The 23273-nt window shown below is 33.5% G+C and overlaps 1 protein-coding gene and 1 pseudogene across 1 annotated transcript; both read left to right on the top strand.

The window, feature by feature from the left end:
* The first annotated feature begins 7136 nt into the window (after nucleotides 1-7136).
* On the top strand, nucleotides 7137-7236 carry LOC127099190 (uncharacterized; annotated as a pseudogene).
* Nucleotides 7237-16737: 9501 nt separating this feature from the next.
* Nucleotides 16738-18117, top strand: LOC127094892 (probable inactive receptor kinase At1g48480). The gene is made up of 2 exons (XM_051033658.1): nucleotides 16738-17299; nucleotides 17480-18117. Exons 1-2 carry the CDS (start codon nucleotides 16738-16740, stop codon nucleotides 18115-18117), a joined length of 1200 nt encoding a protein of 399 aa, XP_050889615.1.
* The last annotated feature ends 5156 nt before the right edge of the window (nucleotides 18118-23273 follow it).

Raw genomic sequence — 23273 nt, 5'->3', positions numbered from 1 at the left:
TTGATGTATCTGATCTTCAGGAATACCAAAGGATTGGTTTCTGAAGATTTCTAACTCAGATATCTTCTTAACTTGTAGAAGTATCAGAGTCAGAGGCAGAAGTACATTTGTTTACATCAGATTCACATTTTACATTTTTCAGAGCCATTTTTCACTCAGGGCAATTTTTAATGTTCAGATTTTCTAAGATAAAAAGAAATCTATCTTCAGCTAGAGGCTTAGTAAAGATATCTGCCCATTGATGTTCTGTATCAATGAACTTCAATGTTACTATCCCTTTCTGAACATAGTCTCTGATAAAATGATGTTTTATTTCTATGTGTTTGGCTCTGGAATGTAGAATGGGATTCTTACTTAAACAAATAGCAGCAGTATTATCACAAAAGATAGGAATGTTACTCTCAAATATCTGAAGATCTTCTAGCTGATGCTTCATCCAGAGCATCTGAGTTGTGCACAGTGATGCTGAGATGTATTCTGCTTCTGCAGTTGATAGAGCAATAGTTGACTGTCTTTTGCTAGCCCAGGAGATTAGATTGTTTCCCAGAAGCTGGCAATTTCCAGATGTGCTTTTTCGTTCTATTCTATCTCCTGCGTAGTCTGCATCACAGTAACCAGAAAGTCTATACTCTGATGTTTTCTCATACATCAGGCCCAGGTTAGGAGTTCCTTTCAGATACTTAAGAATTCTCTTAACAGCTGTTAAATGAGATTCTCTAGGATCTGATTGGAATCTGGCACAAAGACAGACGCTAAAGAGAATATCAGGACGAGTAGCAGTCAGATAGAGAAGAGAGCCTATCATACCTCGATAGAGCTTCTGACAAACCTTGTTGCTTACCTCTTCCTTTTCCAGAATGCAAGTTGGGTGCATAGGAGTTTTTGCAGAGTTGCATTCAGTCATATCAAACTTCTTCAGAACGTCTTTAATGTACTTGCTTTGATGAATGTACGTGACTTCTGGAGTTTGATTGATTTGAATTCCCAGAAAGAACTTTAGTTCTTGCATTAAACTCATTTCAAATTCTGCCTGCATTAACTTAGAAAATTCTTGGCAAACAGAGATATTAGCAGAACCAAAAATAATATCATCAACATAAATCTGGCATATCATGAGATCATTATTAAGGTTTTTACAGAAGAGTGTAGAATCAACTTTCCCTCTGATAAAATTTTGTTCCAGAAGAAAATTGCTTAAGCGTTCATACCAAGCTCTGGGAGCTTGTTTAAGTCCATATAAGGATTTCTTAAGTTTAAAAACATGTTCTGGAAAGTTTGAATTTTCAAAACCTGGAGGTTGATTGACATACACTTCTTCTGAAATATAACCATTAAGAAATGCACTCTTGACATCCATTTGGTATAATTTGATAGAATGATTAATAGCAAAAGATACAAGAAGACGAATAGATTCTAACCTCGCGACTGGAGCAAAAGTTTCATTATAATCAATACCTTCTTGTTGACTATAACCTTGAGCTACCAGTCGTGCTTTGTTTCTGACAACTTCTCCTTTCTCGTTCAGCTTGTTTCTGAAAACCCATCTGGTTCCAATGACATGAGTGCCTCTGGGTTTAGGAACGAGATCCCAGACATCATTCTTTGAGAATTGATCTAATTCTTCTTGCATAGCTGCCACCCAATCGTTATCTTGAAGAGCTTCATCACAGGACGTAGGCTCAATCAGAGACACTAGTCCCAGAGGAATATCTTCAGAAGTTCTGAAGGTAGATCTGGTTCTAACAGGTTCATCTTTGTTTCCCAAAATCAAATCTTCAGATACGTTAATACGACTTTTAACTTTCCTTGGAATTTCTGGAGATTTAATTTCTTCAGAGTCTTGAGTGACAGTTGCTTCTGGAGTTTTCTCAGATTCTACAAGAGTGATTTCCAAATCTGCAAACTTTTCAACTAGCTTTGACTTTTCAGGGTCAAACTTATCATCAAATCTGACATGAATTGATTCCTCCACAATTTTGGTTTCTGTGTTGTATACTCTATAGCCTTTAGAGCGTTTTGAGTATCCTAACATAATACCTTTCTGTGCTTTGGAATCAAACTTGTTCAGATGTTCTTTAGTATTTAATATAAAACAAGAGCATCCAAAAGGATGAAAATATGAGATGTTGGGTTTTCTTCCTTTACACAGTTCATAGGGAGTCTTTTCTAGAATAGGTCTTATAGAGATTCTATTCTGAATGTAACACGCTGTATTTACAGCTTCTGCCCAAAAGTGCTTTGCTACATTAGTTTCATTGATCATGGTTCTGGCCATTTCTTGGAGTGTCCTATTCTTCCTCTCTACAACTCCATTTTGTTGTGGAGTTCTAGGGCAGGAGAAATCATGGGATATTCCATTAGAATAAAATAATTCTTCAAAATCTTTATTTTCAAATTCTCCACCATGATCACTTCTGACTCTAACAATTTTGGAGTCAAATTCTTTTTGCACTTTGGAACAGAAACTGGTGAATACAGAGTGAGACTCACTCTTGTGCTTTAGGAATTTTACCCATGTCCAGCGACTGTAATCATCAACAATGACTAGTCCATACTTCTTTCCATTAACTGATGCTGTTTTCACAGGACCAAATAAGTCAATGTGAAGAAGTTCCAGAGGCTTAGAGGTAGAAACAACATTTTTCTTTTTAAAAGATGTTTTTGAAAATTTTCCTTTCTGACAAGCTTCACACAGAGCATCTGAAGAAAACTTCAGTTTAGGTAGGCCTCTGACTAACTCGAGTTTAGTTAGCTGAGAAAGTTTCCTCATGCTAATGTGGCCTAAGCGTCTATGCCATACCCATTGCTCTTCGTGAACTGACATTAGACATTTAACATTTTGATCTTTTAAATCAGAAAGATTTATTTTGTAAATGTTGTTTTTCCTCTTGCCTGTGAAAAGGACAGAGCCATCGTTCTGATTAATGGCTTTACATGTTTTTTGATTGAAGATTACATCATAACCGTTATCACTTAATTGACTTATGGATAACAAGTTATGCATTAATCCTTCTACATAAAGAACATTAGATATAGAGGGAAGAGTACCATTACCAATAGTTCCGGAGCCTCTGATCCTTCCTTTCTGATCTCCTCCGAAGCCTACAAATCCAGCGTCTTTAAGTTCCAGACTTTGGAACATAGACTTTCTTCCCGTCATGTGTCGCGAGCATCCAGAGTCCAGGTACCATGACTGGTGTCTGAACTTCGCTGCATAGGATATCTGCAACATAGATAATCTTATCTTTCGGTACCCAGAATCTCTTGGGTCCTTTTAGATTAGTTTTCCCAGAGTTTCTTACAACTTTGGGTCTTCTAGCATTTTTAAATTTGTGTTCTTGTGTGTGTGTGTAGTGATATGAAAAAGGAGATTTAATTTTATCACTTGCAGAAGTTTTATCTTCATTAGGATCATACCCAATTCCCCTTTTATTGTTCTGACTTACTCCATAAATCATGGATGCCATAATACTCCTATCTATCCCATTCTTCAGAAATTCTTGAAAGGCTTCTTCATATTTGTAAATAACTTTATTTGAGATTTGTGGTGCTTGAGATAACGTTTCTTCTAATTTTATTTTTGCTTCATTTCTTTCTAACATTAAAGATTTGATTGTATCTTCTTGTGATAGAATTGTTATCTCAAGTTCACTACACTCTTCAAATTTTGCTTTAAGACAACCTTTAACGTTTTTAAACTTTTGTTTTAATTTCTGATAAGAAGTAAGAGTTTCTGACAAACATGATTCTAAGTCAGATCTAGAAAGTTCAGAAAATACCTCTTCAGATTCTTCGTCTGAACAGCTGGATGTGGTAGCCATAAGTGCTACGTTGGCTTGTTCGTCAGAGTCAGATTCTGATGATCCAGATTCACTGTCATCCCAGGTAGCCATCAGTCCTTTCTTTGTTCTGAAGGTGTTTTTCTTGAAGCTTTCTTTTCTAGGGTTGTCTTTCTTCAACTTGGGGCATTCATTTCTGTAATGACCTGTTTCTTTACATTCATAACAGGTAATGTATTTGTTAGCTTTACCTTTTGAAGTTGACTCTGATCGATCCCCTCTGGGTCTTGGTCTTCTGAAGTTGTTGTTCCTCTTTTTCCAGAGTTGCTTGACTCTTCTGGTTAGTAGGGACAACTCTTCTTCATCATCAGAGTCTTCTGGTTCAGAATCGTCAGTATCTTCAGCTTCTGCCTGGAGAGCTTTGGTTCTGTCAGGCTTCCGTCTTTCAGATCTGGACTTAAGCGCTACGGACTTGTTCCTTTTCTGAGGCTCATCCTCCTCTAGTTCTATCTCATGGCTTCTGAGAGAACTAACAAGTTCTTCAAGGCTGATATTGTTCAGATCCTTTGACAGCTTTAGAGCAGTAACCATAGGTCTCCATTTCTTTGGCAGACTTCTGACTATCTTCTTAACATGATCTGCAGTCGTGTATCCTTTGTCTAACACTTTAAGACCTGCAATAAGAGTTTGAAATCTAGAAAACATAGCCTCTATAGCTTCGTCGTCTTCCATTTTGAAGGCTTCATATTTCTGGATAAGTGCCAGAGCCTTCGTCTCCTTGACTTGGGAGTTTCCTTCATGGGTCATCTTCAGAGAGTCAAGTATATCTTTGGCAGTCTCTCTGTTGGTGATCTTTTCATATTCATTGTATGATATAGCATTTAGAAGTATTGTTCTGGCCTTGTGGTGATTTTTGAAAATACGTTTCTGATCTTCTGACATCTTACTTCTGGGAACTTCAGCTCCATTTAAGACTGGAGGTTTGTATCCATCTGTGACAATGTCCCAGAGGTCAGCATCATAACCCAGAAAGAAACTTTCGATTCTATCTTTCCAGTAGTCAAATTTCTCTCCATCAAAAACAGGAGGCTTGGCATTGTAAGAATCTCTTTCATTTGAGTGGGCCATTGTTTTTCTCGTACTGGATCTCTCTACACGGTTAAGTGTTTGATTAGAAAATCAATAACAGAGCCGGAGCTCTGATACCAATTGAAGGTGAGAAAAACAAGAAAGGGGGGGTTTGAATTGTTTTGAAAAATAAGCGCTTTTCAAAATGAAACTCACACAAGGATTTTATACTGGTTCGCTTATAACACAAAGCTACTCCAGTCCACCCGGCCAAGGTGATTTCGCCTTCAACAAGGACTTAATCCACTAATCTTGAAAGATTACAAACAACGTCTAAGATACAAAATCTCTTAGCCCTCTTAAGTATACAAACTACACAGAGTCACTTGAGGAAATCAACAAACAATAGAAGAAGGATTTATGTAAACTAGAGTGCTTCTAAGAAAGCAAGTATTACAAAATTAAGAACAAGAGTTTTTCACGTAATAAGCAAAAGCTTCGTGAAGATAGAGAGCAAGAGTGTTTTTCTTGTTGATGTTTCAGTATGATTTTTCCTCGTATATGTGTGTTACTGAAAATTGATTTTCAATCCTTTATATAGATCAGTTGAAGTAGTAGTTGAAACTGGTGGATATTGAGATGAAGTTACGCCATCACATAATTAGCTAATGCAGGATGAATTTTTCTTCTTGAAATGACTACTTACCACAAGTAGTATTTTCTTTATTGAGATTGGAGATTAACGTCTCTTTCTCAATTAGGAAATCCATTTGAAAATCTTTACTTGTCTTCAACGTTACTCTTTCATGATTAGCAAATCCATAATCAGAGTATTTGTGTTTCTGGAGAACCTTGGAATCTTGCTTCTGATGTTGATCTAAATAGATTCTTCAGAAAGCGTTGTTCAGAGTCAGAGGTTCTAGGACTTACTTCCTGTTAAGATGCTTCTGATACTTGTTGTTTAGTTCAGAGTTTGACTTTCTTGAACTTGTTTCTTCTTCAGAGCTTCTGATCATTTGATAATATACTTCTGATCTGGTACTCTATCTGATGATGTCATCAGAGTCCTGCACACTTAGAAACTTTTCGTTAGGGTGCCATTTTTGGTTTCATCCTTTGTTATCATCAAAATCAAGGAATCTGTTGTATCACAATTTTTGTTCTTACAATGAGGGCATTTGCGTAATAGCTTCGGTGAACGGAATTGTAACGTTTAATTGTTTAAGGAGATCAACAAATTTTCTAAATTGGCCCGCATCTTTGGTTTTAACAAGCCTTTGAGGGTAAGGTATAGGTGGTTTGTAAGGTGGTGGAGGTACATAAGGTTCCTTCTTTTCTAGGGTTTCCTTATTACTCTCTTCCTTTTCCTTAGGTTCACTTTCCTCAGTTGATTTCTTAGGGTTTTGGTTTTCTATCCTTGGATCAGACGGTCCTTCCACTTCCGTTCCACTTCTTAATATAATTGCATGAGCGTGGCTTCTCGGGTTAGGTTGGGGCTGTCCAGGGAATGTACCAGTTGGGGCAGCAGTAGGTGCTTGTTGTTGGGCTACTTGTGATATTTGTGTTTCCAGCATTTTGTTATGGGTAGCCAAGGCATCTACTTTGCTTGCTAGTTGTTTAAGTTGTTCGCCAGTGTGTACATTCTGGTTTAGGAAATCTTTATTGGTTTGTTGTTGGGAAGCTATAAAGTTTTCCATCATGATTTCCAAGTTGGATTTCCTAGGGGCGTTATTGTTAGGCATGGATGGGTTCGGTTTCTGATATCCCGGAGGTATAGCTGGGGCTTGATTTGGAGACTGTCCAGGTGCGTACAAAGCGTTATTGCTCTTATATGAAAAGTTTGGATGGTTCTTCCAATTTGAGTTATAGGTGTTCGAATAGGGGCTTCCTTGAGCATAGTTTACTTGCTCTGCTTGGATTTCTGTCAAGAGTTGACAGTCCGTAGGAGTGTGGCCTTGGATTCCACAGACCTCGCAATTCTGAGTTATAGCAACCACGGCGGCTGGAGGTGATACGTTTAAACTTTCAATTTTCTGGACCAAAGCATCCACTTTTGCGTTAACGTGATCAAGGTTACTTATCTCGTACATGCCAGTTTTTGTTTGAGGTTTTTCCACCGTTGTTCGTTCGGTTCCCCACTGATAGTGGTTTTGGGCCATGCTCTCGATAAGCTGGTAAGCATCAGCATAAGGTTTGTTCATTAATGCACCACCTGCAGCGGCGTCTATTGTTAACCTTGTGTTGTATAAGAGACCATTATAAAATGTGTGAATTACTAACCAGTCTTCCAAACCATGGTGTGGGCAAAGTCTCATCATGTCTTTATATCTTTCCCATGCTTCGAAAAGAGACTCGTTGTCTTTCTGTTTAAATCCGTTTATCTGGGCTCTTAACATAGCTGTTTTGCTTGGCGGAAAGTATCGGGCAAGAAAAACTTTCTTCAACTCGTTCCATGTGGTGACTGAGTTGGAAGGGAGAGATTGAAGCCATCTTCTAGCGCTATCTCTTAATGAGAAAGGAAAAAGACGAAGTCGAATTGCCTCTGAAGTGACACCATTAGCTTTAACAGTATCAGCGTATTGGACAAATACGGATAAATGAAGGTTTGGATCCTCGGTAGGATTTCCAGAGAATTGGTTCTGTTGCACCGCCTGCAACAGCGAAGGTTTAAGTTCGAAGTTGTTTGCTTCGATTGCGGGCGGAGCAATACTTGAATGCGGCTCATCTTGCGATGGAGCGGCGTAATCTCTAAGAGCACGAGCTGGTTCTGCCATCTCGGTTATCGAAGGAGAAAGGTTTTTGAAATCAGGAAGTTCTATAGGAGGGAGATTGTTTGCAGCACGATATTCCCGAATTCGTCGTAAGACTCGGAGATATAGTTCGATATCGTTGATTCGTAAATAGAGCGGTTCGCCTTGTGAGCGAGTGCGTGGCATACAAATCAACGAAAGAAAGAATAGAAGAAAAAGAAACCTTAGTCTCTACAGCGTAACGGAAGAGTTACGATATCGATTAAATAAAAGTCCCCGGCAACGGCGCCAAAAACTTGATCGTGACTTTATGAGTCGAATTTGGGATACAAACTGCAAGTGCACAGTTCTATCGCGTAGTTTTAAAAGATATCGATCCCACAGGGACTTACGAATCGATATACCGTTATCTAAGGTTACTACGTAAAGCTAAGGTGAATAATGGTTGATTGTTTGGGGGCGAAGCTAAAAACTAAACTAAGATCTAGATTAAATATTAATAAATCGGATATCGGTATGTAGTTCGTCGTAATTAGGGAATCAATTCTTTGTCGGTTTCTTGGTTTTAAAATAAATCGTTTCAGTTAACTTTATTGATTAAAGGTTTTATCTCAAACTCTCGCTCTGTTGAATAAACCATGATTTTATGTTAATGTAGTTGTCACTTATAATTAAGTCAAAAACCACTTTTTGAAAGCAATAAAGTTGCAGAAACTCTTTTTAAGAAAACACTGACCGTTTTAAACACCCTTATCTCAAACTCTCGCTCTGCTGACTTAGGTTATACAATTAAACCCGAATGCTTAACTCTCGTCCTCACATTCAATCTTTAAGAATACTTTTTGGAAAAGGTCAGAATTTAATTAACTCTAAAACTTGCTCTCGCCCTGATCTAGAATTAATGCCTAATTTACACTGTCCAGTTAAAACCTCAAACTCTCGCTCTATTGATTTTAACTTCTTTATGTCTTTTACTTTTGTAAAAATTCTTGTTATTAAACCTGTAAATTGAGACCGTAAAAAGATTGATTTTAATTTTAAGTTTAATTAGACCGACTTAGTCTTGATCCCTTATTTCGCTTACTTTACATACCGATATCTAGGCGAATTAGCCAGACATGCTAAACAAACAAAAATACATATCATGCATAAACAGACTCGTCCCAGGCAGATAATATAAATAAGTAATAAAACAAAGCATTAAATAATAATTAAAGAACCTGAATGCGTTAAACAATAGTCTTGAACACTCTACCACAAGCCAGTAGGATTTGTTCTTGGATTCTTCAATTAAACAACAAATTAAAACGAAGGAAATAAAAACTAGATTCTAACGTAAGGTTAGATCCGGTAAAAGTTGCACAATAGTTTCCGGTGTAGAAACTATTGTGCGAAAAGAATTAATTAAATGCTAGAAAAGAAAATAGAATTGCAAAAAGGTAAAACAATAAAAATTCTGCAAAGTAATACTATAAAAATATAAGCCTAAACTGCTGGAAGAAGAAAAAAAATGCGAAAACGGCAAAAGGCGTGGAAAATCTCCGACCCGAGAGCTTTCCCAATTAGCTGCTATTTATACTGCTAATTGTGTAACTGCTTTCCAAGGGTTTCCGTATACGCGGTCTTTTCGTTCCGAGGGTCAAGCGTGGAAATAGCTTTCAATGTGGTCAGTTGCGTTCCTAGTGCCAAAAATATAGGGGAAAGGTGTGACGTCCGTCACACCATGTGTGACGCTCGTCACAGGAGTGTGCTTAGTGTGACGCTCGTCACAACCTTTGTGACGCCCGTCACAGGCACAACGTGCGCTTTCTTTGGGCTGGGCTTGGTCTTTGTTATTTGTTTCCTTTTTATTCCTTCTTACACCTCCTTTTCTTCCCTTTTTCACTTTTGCTTCAAAATGGATACCTGACATAAATAGAAAGGAAATACCGCATAATATCTGATAAAATGAGATAAATTAAAGTAAATGATAATATAATCTAATTGAATTAAGTCCTAAAATGTGATATAATTTCATGTTATCAGCAGACTGCACAACTTTATCATCATAAATATTTCGACCAGATTCTTCAAGGTAGTAGTAGTCACCATTGGAGTCCCTATAATATCTCTTAGAAACATCACCATAATCAAGAATTTTTGGAGCCTCAGTAAGATCTTCTTCTTTTGAAGTGATTCTATTAATCCCAAGGATCATATGCACAAAGGAAGAGAAAAACAGAGGTGTCTTTGGGTTGTCCCTGCAATGAATCATCCTCTATATGATGAAGGTTACCCAATTTGTTCCATTTTCAGTCAAAAGATCCCACATAAAGTAAAGATCATTATCATTAACTTTGCCCCAATTCTTTGGTTTCCTGTAAGGAATTTTGACAATAATCCAATGCAACAGGAGTATGTCAAACTTGATTACAAACCAAAATCATAAAATATAGTTGAATCACATGGTTTGGTTAACCATGTACCCATGTGATGAGTTTCTTGATCCGAAAAATTAATTTTTATATGTTTATTTTTTGACATAATTATAATTGAATTCCAATCTTGATCCTTTTTTTTTTCAATTTTGGTTTTGCTATTTTTTTTAAAGTTTTGGTGTCTATAGTTTAAAAACTAATTTTATTAATATGTATAATTATGTTAATTATTTATAGGTTAAGTTGAAGTTTTGGTCCACTATTCTATTTTGATTTTGGACGGTTTTAGTTTTTATCTCCAATTTTTGTCAAGAAAACGTTGAGGTGTAATTATTTTAAACATGCGGCACCTTTTTTGATCATGTGAAATGGGATTTATTGATTTTTTATTATTCAAGTAATTTTGTAATAAATTATTAATTAATATTTTTTTACATAATAAATTAATAATTCATAATTTCAATTAATATTTTTTAAAAATTAATTAATAAAAATATCAAAAAAACTATTTGGGCTTAAGGCTCCTCTCTCTAGTCCACAAGCATGGACATAATCATCTTTGTGCAGCTATATACGTATACTCAAAGTAAATATAATCCAAATAATGTGGAACTTCATATAAAGTACCATGCAAAATATGTCAAAGAGTTTCCTCTTCTTGTAGAAAAGCATTCCCTCGTCATATTGATTGGGCAACAACGGTGAATGCATATCATAGAGATTCTTAGAAAAGCATAATTATTAACTCTGGAAAATGCAAAAAATGTCAAACGGTTTCCCCTCATTGTAGAAATTAAGAATAATAACCATATTATAATTTTTTATTCAAAATTGTTGGTGCACAAATTGAAGATGAAGAAGATGAAAATGGGCGAGAAAAAATTGTAACTAATTTTTCAGGGTCTCTTGCAAAAATGAGTCTAATTGAATGTAAATTCGGTGTATATACAAATTTCAAATATGAAATAAAACTCAAATGCAAAATCTAAATTTAAATGACACTTAAATAATATGCAACTAATTACTTGAATTTGGATTACACTTTAACAACATCCCTTAATCCACAAATAAGACTAAAATCAACAACACCAATTTCATCTCTCAAATGGATAAAGTGTTCCGTCTTGATTGCTTTGGTCAGAACATCTGTTAGTTGTTTCTGATTGCTACAGTGAACAACTTCAAGCACGTCACTCAGAATTTGATTTATGAAAAAGTGAAACTTTATGTCAATGTGTTTACTCCTTCTATGCAACACTCGACTCTTGGCAAGATTTATAGCTGATTTATTGTCAATCATCAACTTCACATGCTTGCTCACCTTGATCTTCAGATCCTGCAACATGTTCAAAATCCAAACAGCTTGACAAGCAGACAAAACACCTGCAATATACTCAACTTTACATGTTAACAATGTAACCACTGGTTGCTTCTTCGAGCACCAAGAAATAGGACCTCCCAGATACTTGAAGAAATACTCAGAATTACTTCTTTTGTCAACTCTGTCCTCACATTAATCAGAGTCTGAATAGCATATCAGATCTGAATCAGATTCATCACTAGAATGGAATAAAACTCCATACTTTAGAGTTCCCTTCATCTCCCTCAATATCCTAATAACAACTTGGTAATGTGACCACTTTAATTTATTCATAAACCTACTCACCATTCCAACTGCATAACAGATGTCAGGTCTGGTATTGCAGAGATATCTCAATGAGTCCACCAACTATTTAAAAGTTGTAACATCTGTCATACCCTAAATTTTATCCTAAGATTTTTTATCTGCATAAATATGGCATGCATTCCATTTGGTCAGGCATCCCATAACCAGGGCCGACCCTGTGCAAGTGCAGCATGTGCTACAGAACAGGGCCCCAAATATTATAGGGTCCCAACTTTTAAAATTTTCAATTTTTTTCATAAATATTAATAAAAATAAATAAAATATTATTAAAAAACCCATTAATTGAAAGAAATGTTATGATAAAAACTCAATACATGCAAAAATCAAGATGGATCAAAACTCAAAATAATTCTAATTAAATTTATTTTTAATTAATACATAATTGCATTTTTGATATATTTTTTTTAATTATTATAATTGTATTTTAAAAAAATTTGGGCCCATTTTTAAAATTAGAATGGAGCCTCCGATATGATTGGGCCGACCCTGCCCATAAGCCATTCATTACATTATTCAGAGACCAAATGTGTGAACAGTCAAGAGTACTTAATGTCATACGTTTCTTTGAAAAACATCGTTATCTTTATATTTAAGTACTACATGCAAATGGTCCAAGAGTGGATAATTTGCATTTGATTCTCTATTCATAATTCATCTATATTATTGTCATTCATCAACATATTTTGAAATAAAAGTTAAAAATCAAAGTTTAACTTTGATGACTTTTGTTGCTAATTCATTTGCATTGTTTTAATTAATTTTTAACATAAGAAAATAAAATAAAACAAATTGCATTGTGTTAGTCTTATTTCAAAAAGTCAAAACTTCATTTTTAATCCATATATTTTTAGTAAAATTATTTGTTCTTTTTATTTCATTTCAAGTTGATTTGTTTTTGTTTTAGTTTCAATCATTTTGAAGTCAAATTCACATTTCAGACCTTGTACATAAGATCACACTTTAATTCCAATTTGCATCACATCCTTGAATTTCACATTTATTTACATATTACAACTAAATTAGCATTTTTCATTTACATTTCAAATTTGTATTTCAATTTGAATTTATTACACATTTGCATTTACATGATATTTGATTTTACATTTCATTTCTTACAAACTAAAACCAAATAAAATACAATTTCAAGCAAACCAAATGGAATGCAATTCCAAGTAAACCAAATGAAATTTAATTTCTACAATAACAAATTTCATCAAAGTTTCATTTACATTTCATAACTACCTCTAACAACTTTAATCACTCAAACTAACACAATCTCCAACTAACTTGAAAATCCAATCTCATCCTCTCTTAAACCTCTCACATGAATCACAATCCAATGACCATTAATGATTGCACCCTAACCACCTTTCCCTCCATTTCATTCTTATTTAAACTTCACTCATCATCACCATGAAAGGCCGATAACAATTTACAAATTCACTCACAATTTTCATCATTCTCACCATATAACCACAATTCTCCATCAATACCAAGATCACAATTGACAAACTCACCCTCAAATTTATCCATCTTCATCTTCATTCTTCAACTAAACTTCAACCTTCAAAAATCTTCATCGTCATCAATCTTCAACCTCCATCATCACCTCTTTTTATCCATTATCATCATCACCTCAAGAATTCAAAATAAAATAACAACAACATTCAATATTCAACACCATTAACAATAACAAATCACACGATTACAAAGCAAGAAAAAAAAGAAGAAAAGAAGAAACAGACATAGGCATTTCATCAAGCATGTGGTGAGAAAATCACAAAACGACAATAATGACAACACTACAACCAATTCACAAGCTGCATTTTGAGCATAATCATCACAACAAGCAATAGAAATCAACAGCAACAAACCAGAAGCGAAAAGATGAAAGGAGTCCATTGAGACATTACATCAAATACCTTGCAAGCAGGAGGAAATCTCATTTTTCTTCATTTTAACCTGAAATCGTTCATCCTATTTAGTTCTTTGATGTTTTATATTAATAATTATGTTGGTTTTTTATACGATTGCAAAAATAAATGCATTTAACTATCATTTTTAATAAGTGTGGAAATTATTCTTTTACTTGTAGAATTATTTGGTTTAATTATAAATAATTCTTTAATATCTTTTAATTAATATTCTCAATTTATTATTCTCTCCTTTCACATTTATGATTATTCGAATACATCAATAATAAACAAGCATAGTTTGATAAAAATACAATTCTCTCTTCTATTTATAACATTTTTTAATTTGTGTAAAATAATTAATTTGTGATAATAACATATAACAATTCTTTTCGTCTTTTGGTATAGTTAGCAATTCTCTTTTTCTTTTGGTACAAGTAATATTAGCAACTTTATTAAAATGTTTTATTATGATTTTAATACTAGGCATTTTTAAAATACTGATATCTGAAAATTGATGAAATTTTAGTTAATGTATTAACTTAAAGCCTGTTTGTTTGATTTTTGGAAAACAATATTCTTTTTTTAAAAAATTTAAAATTATAAAAAAAATTGATTTACTTGTTATTGAAAATTGTTTATTAAAATTGTTTCCAAAATTGTGTTTTCGGAATAGGAATTGAAAACTAATGTATGCTGTTTTGATTTTCAGTACTCCTATATTGAAAATCGGAGCAAAGGATACTCTTTTCAAATTGAAAACACGTGAAATTGATAAGGTTTCATGAATGGCAATTTAGTAAATTAATAGGAGGGTTTTAAATTTTAATAATTGATTGGCAATTTAGTAAATAAATAGAAGAGTTTTAAAATTTAATAAAATAAGACAGCAAGATTATTTGGTAAACTAATTTTAATAATTCAAGTAGGTATAATTATTATATATTTTATATTGTAATAGAGATTAATTACTATTTCCTTTCAGTGTAAAATGTTTTACACTGTCCATTTATTATCATTACTCGTTTGTATTATTTTATAGATTTTTAAAATAAAAGTCAAACTTATTTTAATATTCAACGTCTAGAATTAATTGATGATCTAAAATTCATTTACACTATCAGTGTATTTCAATTAAATTTATTGTAATAATATTAATAACAATAAAATTTTCTTTTAACAATTACTATTATATAATTAAACTAAATTATATATTTAATTATAAAAATTTAATATTTTGGTTTTATTTAGTGATAAAATTGTATATTTAACAACAAATAGTTTAATAATTAATTATCATAAAAAAATTCATTTTAGATAACTTTATCAAAATTATAAGTTTTGTCTGGATTTTATTTAGTGACTAAATTGTATATTTGTATATTAAATTTTATATAATTCAAAATTTGAGTATTGAATATAATAAAAATACTTTTCATTTATATTAATTAACAAAATAATTTTAAAAATTCAATTTACCAAAATGTATGTTTTACAACTAAAACTGTTTTTGAAAACTAGTTAGTTTTGAAAACTAGTTAGTTTACCAAATAATTTTTCATTTCGAAAACTGGTTTAAAAAATTGTATTACCAAACTAAATTTTATTTTGTTCTCTTCTTTATAACTCTTTTCAAAAACTATTTTACAAAATATATTTTCAAAATTACAAAACAAAACTGATTCAATGCCCTAATTCTTTTAAAATCATAACATAGTCAAAAGAAAAGATTGTGATTTAAAATTGGTTCATGGAAATTACTACCTAATTTTTATTATTATTTTTTGTTAAATTAATTTCTTCTAAATATCCTATTGATTGATTGAAATGATGAAATTTTAATTCGACAATATCCCGCTTCTCTAAAATAATAAATTAAAAAAACTATATTGGACTAGATTGTATATAAATTTTGAGATTAATTGAAATACACTGTCAGTGTAAAAGGATTTTACACCATCACGTAATTATAGACGTTGGATATTAAAAGAAGTTGACTTTTATTTTAAAAATCTATAAAGTAATACAAACGGGTGATGGTGATGAACTGACGGTGAAAAACTTTTTACACTGACAGTGTATAGTAATTAATCTCATAAATTTTTAAATATATATTTATATAAAAAAAAATCCCAACTTATTTTAAACTATAATTCCGGTGAGTAAAATAAAAAAACTTACGGGATTCAAAGAGTACTCACTAAGACACGTCATCATCAAATCGGATCCCTTTTTACTTAACAACATGTGGGGTCCACTGAAAACCTTAAATCACAATATCACAAAAATTAAATAGTCATAAAACAATATTTTTTCGGTCTTTTTATAAAAGATATTTGAGTCAATAAAAATTTATGTATTTATTTAATTCATATATCATATCATACTAAATTATAATTATATCATTATTCCAACTAAAACTTGCTGTCAATTTTTTTATATAAATAGTAATAATAATGATAAATTAAATAATAATTAATTAATAATATTTATATGTCCATTAACTCCATTAACTAATCTGTAAATTTTAAACAAAAATCATCTATTGATTAAAAAAACAAAAAAAAAATCTATAATTACTACCATTCGAATAAATTAATTAAATAAAATTTAATTAAAATTATAAAAACCATCTATACACTTAGAGTTTGATAAAAGTATACTATGAATATAAAATAATTTTACAGAATTTATAACTCTATCACATCATATTAATAATTTGAAAATTTAAACTTTATTCGATAGAACATACTATACTAATTTGTTAACACTATAAATTATCTATTAGAGCCTATCTTATTTTCTTTTATACTTGTTCTATGTTATAAAGGACAACCATAACTCGTTTTAATTTTAATTTGTTTCTTTAAATTATAATTATTTCTAATTAAATGTCACAAAAATTATATAAGATTATTGTGCATCGCATTGGCAAAATTCTAATTAAAGTAAATATTGATATGCTGAGAACTTTTGGCACGTTTTCTGATGCAAAATTGATGCTATCATTGCGAAAGGTTTTGATATAAATACGAGAAACCTGCCACTCTCACTTTTGATCATAAAATTTTCTCTTGTTTTCTTTTTCTCTCCCTTTTCCTTCCACCCAAATTCTTCTCAAACATGAAAAATATTTTTCTGCTTCATTTTACGGTGTGTTTATCTGGTGGAGCTATTGCTGGCATGGTAATTGGTTGTGTCTTTGGTCTTTTGCTGATTCTGGTTCTTTTGGTGTCCTTGTGTAGAAAAAGTGCCCAGAGTGTTGATGTTGAAAGTGGCACCGGTGATGGTGATGTGAGTAATGCAGATTCTGGTTCGGCTTGGATTTCAACTTCGGCCATTTTAGATGATTTGTTAAGAGCTTCTGAAAAGAGTTTGGTGTTTGGTGAGAATGTGAGTAGAAAGTTTAGTTTAGATGATTTGTTAAAAGGCCCTGCGGTAGATTTAGGAAAAGGGACATTTGGAAAATCTTATAAGGTAGCATTGGAGATGGGAGTGACTGTGGCTGTGAAAAGCTTGAAGGATGTTACTGCAAGTGAAAGAGAATTCAAGGAGAAAATAGTGGAGTTAGGAAAACTCTTTCATGAGAAACTGGTCCCACTTAGGTCTTATTATTATAAGAGAGATAAAAACCTTATTGTGTATGATTACATGCCAATGGGAAGCTTATCTACACTCTTGCATGGTATGTGTTTGTCATATCTGATTTTCCATGAATCTAAAAAGTAAACTTTTTATTATATTAAGAATTAGAGATATTACTCCTCGAATTATCAGAGATAATCAATATATCTGAATAACATATAATTTAGATATATTGATTTTTTAATAAATTTACATACTTGTTGCTATTTTCATGTTATAGGACGTAATGGAACTGCAAGGACTCCACTAAATTGGGAAACTAGGTCAACCATAGCCCTTGGTGCTGCACAAGGGATTGCATACCTACACTCACAAAGTCCAACATTTTGCCATGGAAACATCAGGTCATCAAACATCCTTCTCACAGAATGTTACGAGTCTCGTGTCTCCGACTTTGGCCTCGCATATCTTGCTCTTCCAAGTGCTGCACCCAATCGAGTTTCTGGTTACCGTGCGCCAGAGGTCACCGATACCCGTAGAGTATCCCAAAAGGCAGACGTTTACAGCTTTGGCATTATGCTTCTGGAGCTTATCACAGGTAAAGATCCTACTCGTTCTTTGCTGAATGAGGGAGTAGACCTACCAAGATGGGTCCAGTCGATCATTCAGGATGAGTGGAACACTCAGGTTTTCGACATGGAGCTTCTGTTGTGCCTACATGCGGAGGACGAAATGGTGAAACTTTTGCGGCTTGCTCTTAAATGTACTGATCAATATCCTGATAAAAGACCTTCTATGGATGTGGTTGTATGCTTGATTGAGAAAATTTGTCATACTAGTTTAGTGAAAAGGCGAGAATATTTGTTTAAAATGGAGAGAATTGATGAGAATATAGAATTAAAGAGAGGAACCTTGTGATTTCAATATTAGGCTGTTTATGGCATGATTATTTATATTGTTAATTGTTTTCTTGTTTTACAGAATTAAAGATGAACAGGCAAATAAAATGGATGAGCATGAATAGTTATAAACAGAAACCATCCAAAACTTGGTACAATATCAAGTAATAAGTTTTCTCAACAATATTGCAGGATGATTTGACCAAATTTGATTACTGTACACATATTTTCTAATACTATTTATTAGTATATTTTAATCTAATTATTTTTATTATTTATTTGTTTCAATCATAATCGATTATTCTTATTTAATAATATTAATTATAAATTTACTCTATGTCATAATATATTATATCAAATATATTATTTATTAACATTTTTTATAATTTTAACAAATAGATTTTATAATCTCTATGTTATATAATTTTGAATATATATATATATATATATATATATATATATATATATATATATATATATATATATATATATATATATATATATATATATATATATATATATATATATATATATATATATATATATATATATATATATATATATATATATATATATATATATATATATATATATATATATATATATATATGCACGTGCGTGTGTTGCTTTTGAATTGAATTTTAAAATAGTGTTGATAGTTCTTAAGTTATGGAAATGTTGAAGGAGAATCAATGAGATCAATCAAGACAAAAGAAATTTAGAATATTATTGTTGTTTTATTTTAGAATATTAGACAACAAACTTATTTTTCTTATTATTTTGAATAATGTTCCGTTGCGCAACCATTTAAAGAAACTACGACGGAGCGAGTCTTCCGATGCACTACGTCGATGTGACACTGTGGATCGAAGGTTGCAGTCACGATGCTTCTTAAACCAGAGGTATCAATCTTTATGTGATGTTGTTAACTGATGTTTGTTATCTCCGATACGGTGGACCTATGAGGTATCTGCATGGTTATTACTCCAACTCCCAAGTCAGTTCGGGGTTCAAGATAGTGGTAGTGAAAGTGGACATTAGAGATGATGTACTTGAAAATCATTTTCGAAGGTATTTATACCTTGGGTCTGATGAGCTAAGTTGGATAATGGGTCTGTGCTATTGGACCTTTGGTCGACCGAAGCTGTGGTTCCCGAGTCTTTGGCTAGCACGAAATAGTTTCCTCTAAGACTCGTTGGGCATGTCTGATGCTATGGGAGTCTTCCAATAATCGTGATTGGCCTTTAAGGATGTTTGTGGAGGCGTCGGCTGGCATGCAACACTTTGGTTTTGTCAAAGCGTGATTGGTATGTGAGCATTAAATGTAATTCATTATTGAAACATATCACCATTTTTCTTTGACTTGTGACCTAAAAAGGTATGGGGTGATGTCATGCATCTTCCCGTGTACTCAAGTACACTCGATTACATTTGTCTTTCCCTGATGAATTCTGACAGTTGATTTACCATTGTTCTTTGCTTTTGATCTGATCCGTTCAATTTCCTTTCTTTATATAAAGATGGGGAGAGATCTTGGAGAAATGTTTTAGCCATCTCGTAGGCTGATTGTCCGCTGTCTCTTTGAGTAATTCCCTCTTATCTGTAGCACTTCTCTTATAGAATAACTATCGTTGAACGTTCATAATTTTAAAGCATTAAAGCTTTCACCCTCATATTTCAAGGTACCTCATCTTCACCTCATCTTTTACTCAAGTATTTATCGAATTTTGGTTACGATGATTGGTAACCCTATTATTGTCGAGAGTGATTCAGAGGGTAATGTTTCTTCGTCTTCAAAAATGGGAATGTGGTCTAAATCACATCCTTTCCCCTCTGTCACTAGGAACTTTGAATAAGAAGTCATCTTTTTGAGTAATGACTCAAATATGGAAGGGTCATCTAGAGAATCTCTTTCCAACGAAGTTCTTTCCAGGGATGCTTCAGAGACTTTGATTCTGGCGAATTTCGACGGGGGTGCAAACCTTGACTGTAGACCTATGCCTCATTTTGTCTTGTCCGAGGCAGAAATAGCGGTTGCTTATCAAAGGAAGGAACGTGTTGATCGCTTTGTCAAAACATATCGGGAAGTGACTGGTCAATGACCCTAATGATGCTGAAATTTCTTTCCATATAGAGTGCCAGTGGTGGCCCGTTGTCGTATCCTGGTTCAGTCCCGGGGGACCATCATAGAGCTGATGTATTGACCCGTAAGGGTCTTCGAATAATAAAGCTGACCAATGCTAAAAAAAATACCATTTGGTGGCTGCCAAACTAATTGGGACTCACCCTGTCTAGAACACCATCGACATTATGACTGAAGCCGACATCATGGTTGGCAATCTCCTGGATTGGGAGATTCTACCAGTAGGTCTGGATGAGAGGGTGTGAAGCTCTTTCGATGGTTGCTCGATTTTTCTTTTGTTCGCAAGTGTTTTTAGCGAACAATCACGAGTTTGAAAGTCTTTGAGATTAACTTGAAAAATCCCAGGATCAGTTTTGTGTGAAAAATGTGATGTGACGTGCGTGTAAGACGTAATCAAGATTGTCTGGTCACAGACAGTTAGTGAATAAACTTCAAAGAAAATTACGTTTGAATTGAAGTAACACGAGTTTGAAATAAACAACATTAAAAGAGAATGTAGTAAACGTCAAGTGGCATTTTCCCAATCAAATCCAAAAATAAAATAAAAATATGATTAGTATTATGCGCAACGAGCCTTAAGTGGTGGGGAATGAGTAAGGATGGAGCTCTCATATCCTTACTCTATTTATTTTGGACACAAGACGTTTGACTTGCTTATCTGAAATATTCGCATCCGCCCATTGTCTTTAGTGCAATCTAATCATAAACAATCTTTTCATAAACCACAAAAACAACATCAACTCATCAAACTCATTTTTTCACCTTAGGGCATCACACCGAAAACCTCTTTTCAAGGTAAAATAAACCACTTGTACACTAAAGGTGCACAATAAACTATAGATCCACCTCCTTTAGACGTCCTAAGATGAATGGAGAAATAAGTAGCACCGAGCAGAGTTGGAACCAAATTCTTAATCAAGGAGATCCTCATAGCATTAACATCAACAAAATTGTCAATGTTAGGAAACATGACCAAACTATAGATGAGTAAGGCAAGAATAGTCTTGAATGCCACCATACTATTAGCATTAGCAAAAGAAAAGGCTTTCTCAAATAGAAACTTTGAAGTCAACCCTCTGACACCTTCTTTGACAGTGAGATTGGAATATATGTCAGACTTCCTCAGATGAATGGCTTCGGCAATAACCCGAGATTCAAGAATTCCTTCCACCCCACTAAAAGGAACTCTATCAGAAATGGGTAGACCCAAAAGATGAGCATACTCCTCCATGGTAGGCAATAGATGATAATCAAGGAAAGTGAAACACCGGTAGACAAGATCATAGAACTGGACCAAAGTACAGAGAAGACCATCCTTAACATCAATAGATAGCACAGATAAAAGTCTTCCAAAACGGTCTCTGAAAACTTTAGGGTCATCCACAAAAGATGTTAGCTTCCTTAATTCCACGAGATTGGGACATCTGAAATTGTATTTCCGAGTATTCCTTCTTCCAATATCCATGATCAAAATATTTGCGATGTTTGCAACAAGAGCTTCTAAGTCCCTTGAAAATGGAGTAAAATTCTTATGAATGCCATGAGTGTATGATGCAACAATCACAAACAAGGTCACACAAAGCACACAAACAAGGTCCAGTTTCGGAGTCACGAGCATGTAGCCAAGGGTAAGAATTAACCCACAATGTATGTGCTAAGGGTATAATCACTTGTAGGATATGGTTCTAAAAAGTTCCCAGAGTCGTAATTCCATCTTTTAGATATTACCGACTTAAACGACTACTCGTCAGCCAATAATATTCTCAAGAGAAACTCGTTTGAGTGTAGTATCACATAACAACTAATTCAAGTCTACACCTGAATAGCCACTGCACTGCATCCTAAAAGGACAATATGGGTTAAGGGTTCTAAGGTCCTTAGCTTCTCGGGCTCCCAGGTCGAAAAAAGTAATGCCAACTACGACTACTCGTGTGACATCAGTAATCCCAAAGGGGCCTCCACTGAGCGGGGGATCTCAAGTCAACTTATTAAGGATTAACTCCATATAAGCCAAACATGACTATATCACCCTCCTATCATAAGAGCTCCCAAGTCTGAGTATAAGACTTATCTCACCATACAAAGATCACCAAGCACCAGATAGAACAAGCAATAACAAATAACAACAAACATAATATATGCACAAAACAAGGATGGGTTTAACCCACTAGGGACTACTCCTCAACAGAGTCGCCATTTTTCTGTAGCGGTAAATTTTTTGAGATTAAGCTATTGATTAACTTAACTCGCAAAGAAAGAGTCGCCACCGTACTTTTATTGTTTCCAAAGGAAAAAGGAAAAAGTATGAATAAAACCCAAAGAATTTTTAAAAACAAAACTAATAAAAGAGAACAAGGGTCTAGGGGTTAGTTATGCAAAGGGAAGGTACTAGCACCCTAAACATACATGGTACTTCATGGGAACCTCCTTGAAAATATGCACATTTTGGTTTGAAAACGGTGTTGTTTATTAAAAGATTGGAGGGATGGGAAAAGAAGCATTTTTATTATGATTTGGTGTTTGCCAATACTTTTAAAGTCTCATGCCTACGTACCAACAAAAGTGAAATGGAGGATCAAAACCTCGTAGTTCATGGTATAAATAACATAAGGAGTTTGTTTTGATTCATTTTTTTATGGAAAAGACATTTTTTCATTTTTAGGAGAATACTCAACTAGTCACCCACAAGTATGAGAACTTTGCATCATCATGAGAAGGGCTCCAACTTGGATAAGGATCAACAAGTATGCCACTAGCTCCCACAGATGGAAAAGAATTATCATCAATACTATGGAGATAGGAGAATTATAAGTCAACTATAGAAATGAATCATGTCTAATTCCTTGAGAAAAAGTTTAAAAGGAAAAGTGAACAAAGAGCATAAAATGGTTTGAATGAGTTAGGAATTTTTTAGTCTTTTGAAATTGGTCTGAGTATGCTTAAGATGGATTAGCATTTATTAAGAAAAAGGTTTTGGAAATCACTTGACAAAAGTCAAGATTTATTGAGAAAGTGGTTCAAGTTAAAAACAA

The sequence above is a fragment of the Lathyrus oleraceus genome, chromosome 6 (assembly GCF_024323335.1).
Source record: "Lathyrus oleraceus cultivar Zhongwan6 chromosome 6, CAAS_Psat_ZW6_1.0, whole genome shotgun sequence".
Classification (NCBI taxonomy): domain Eukaryota; kingdom Viridiplantae; phylum Streptophyta; class Magnoliopsida; order Fabales; family Fabaceae; genus Lathyrus; species Lathyrus oleraceus.
This window is presented reverse-complemented; position numbering and strand designations above follow the sequence as displayed.

Excerpts from the sequence above, each read along its gene's own strand:
- LOC127094892 (XM_051033658.1), top strand. The coding sequence starts at position 16,738 with ATGAAAAATATTTTTCTGCTTCATTTTACGGTGTGTTTATCTGGTGGA. Across the intron at positions 17,300-17,479 it reads CTTATCTACACTCTTGCATG|GACGTAATGGAACTGCAAGG; the intron begins GTATGTGTTTGT and ends TTCATGTTATAG.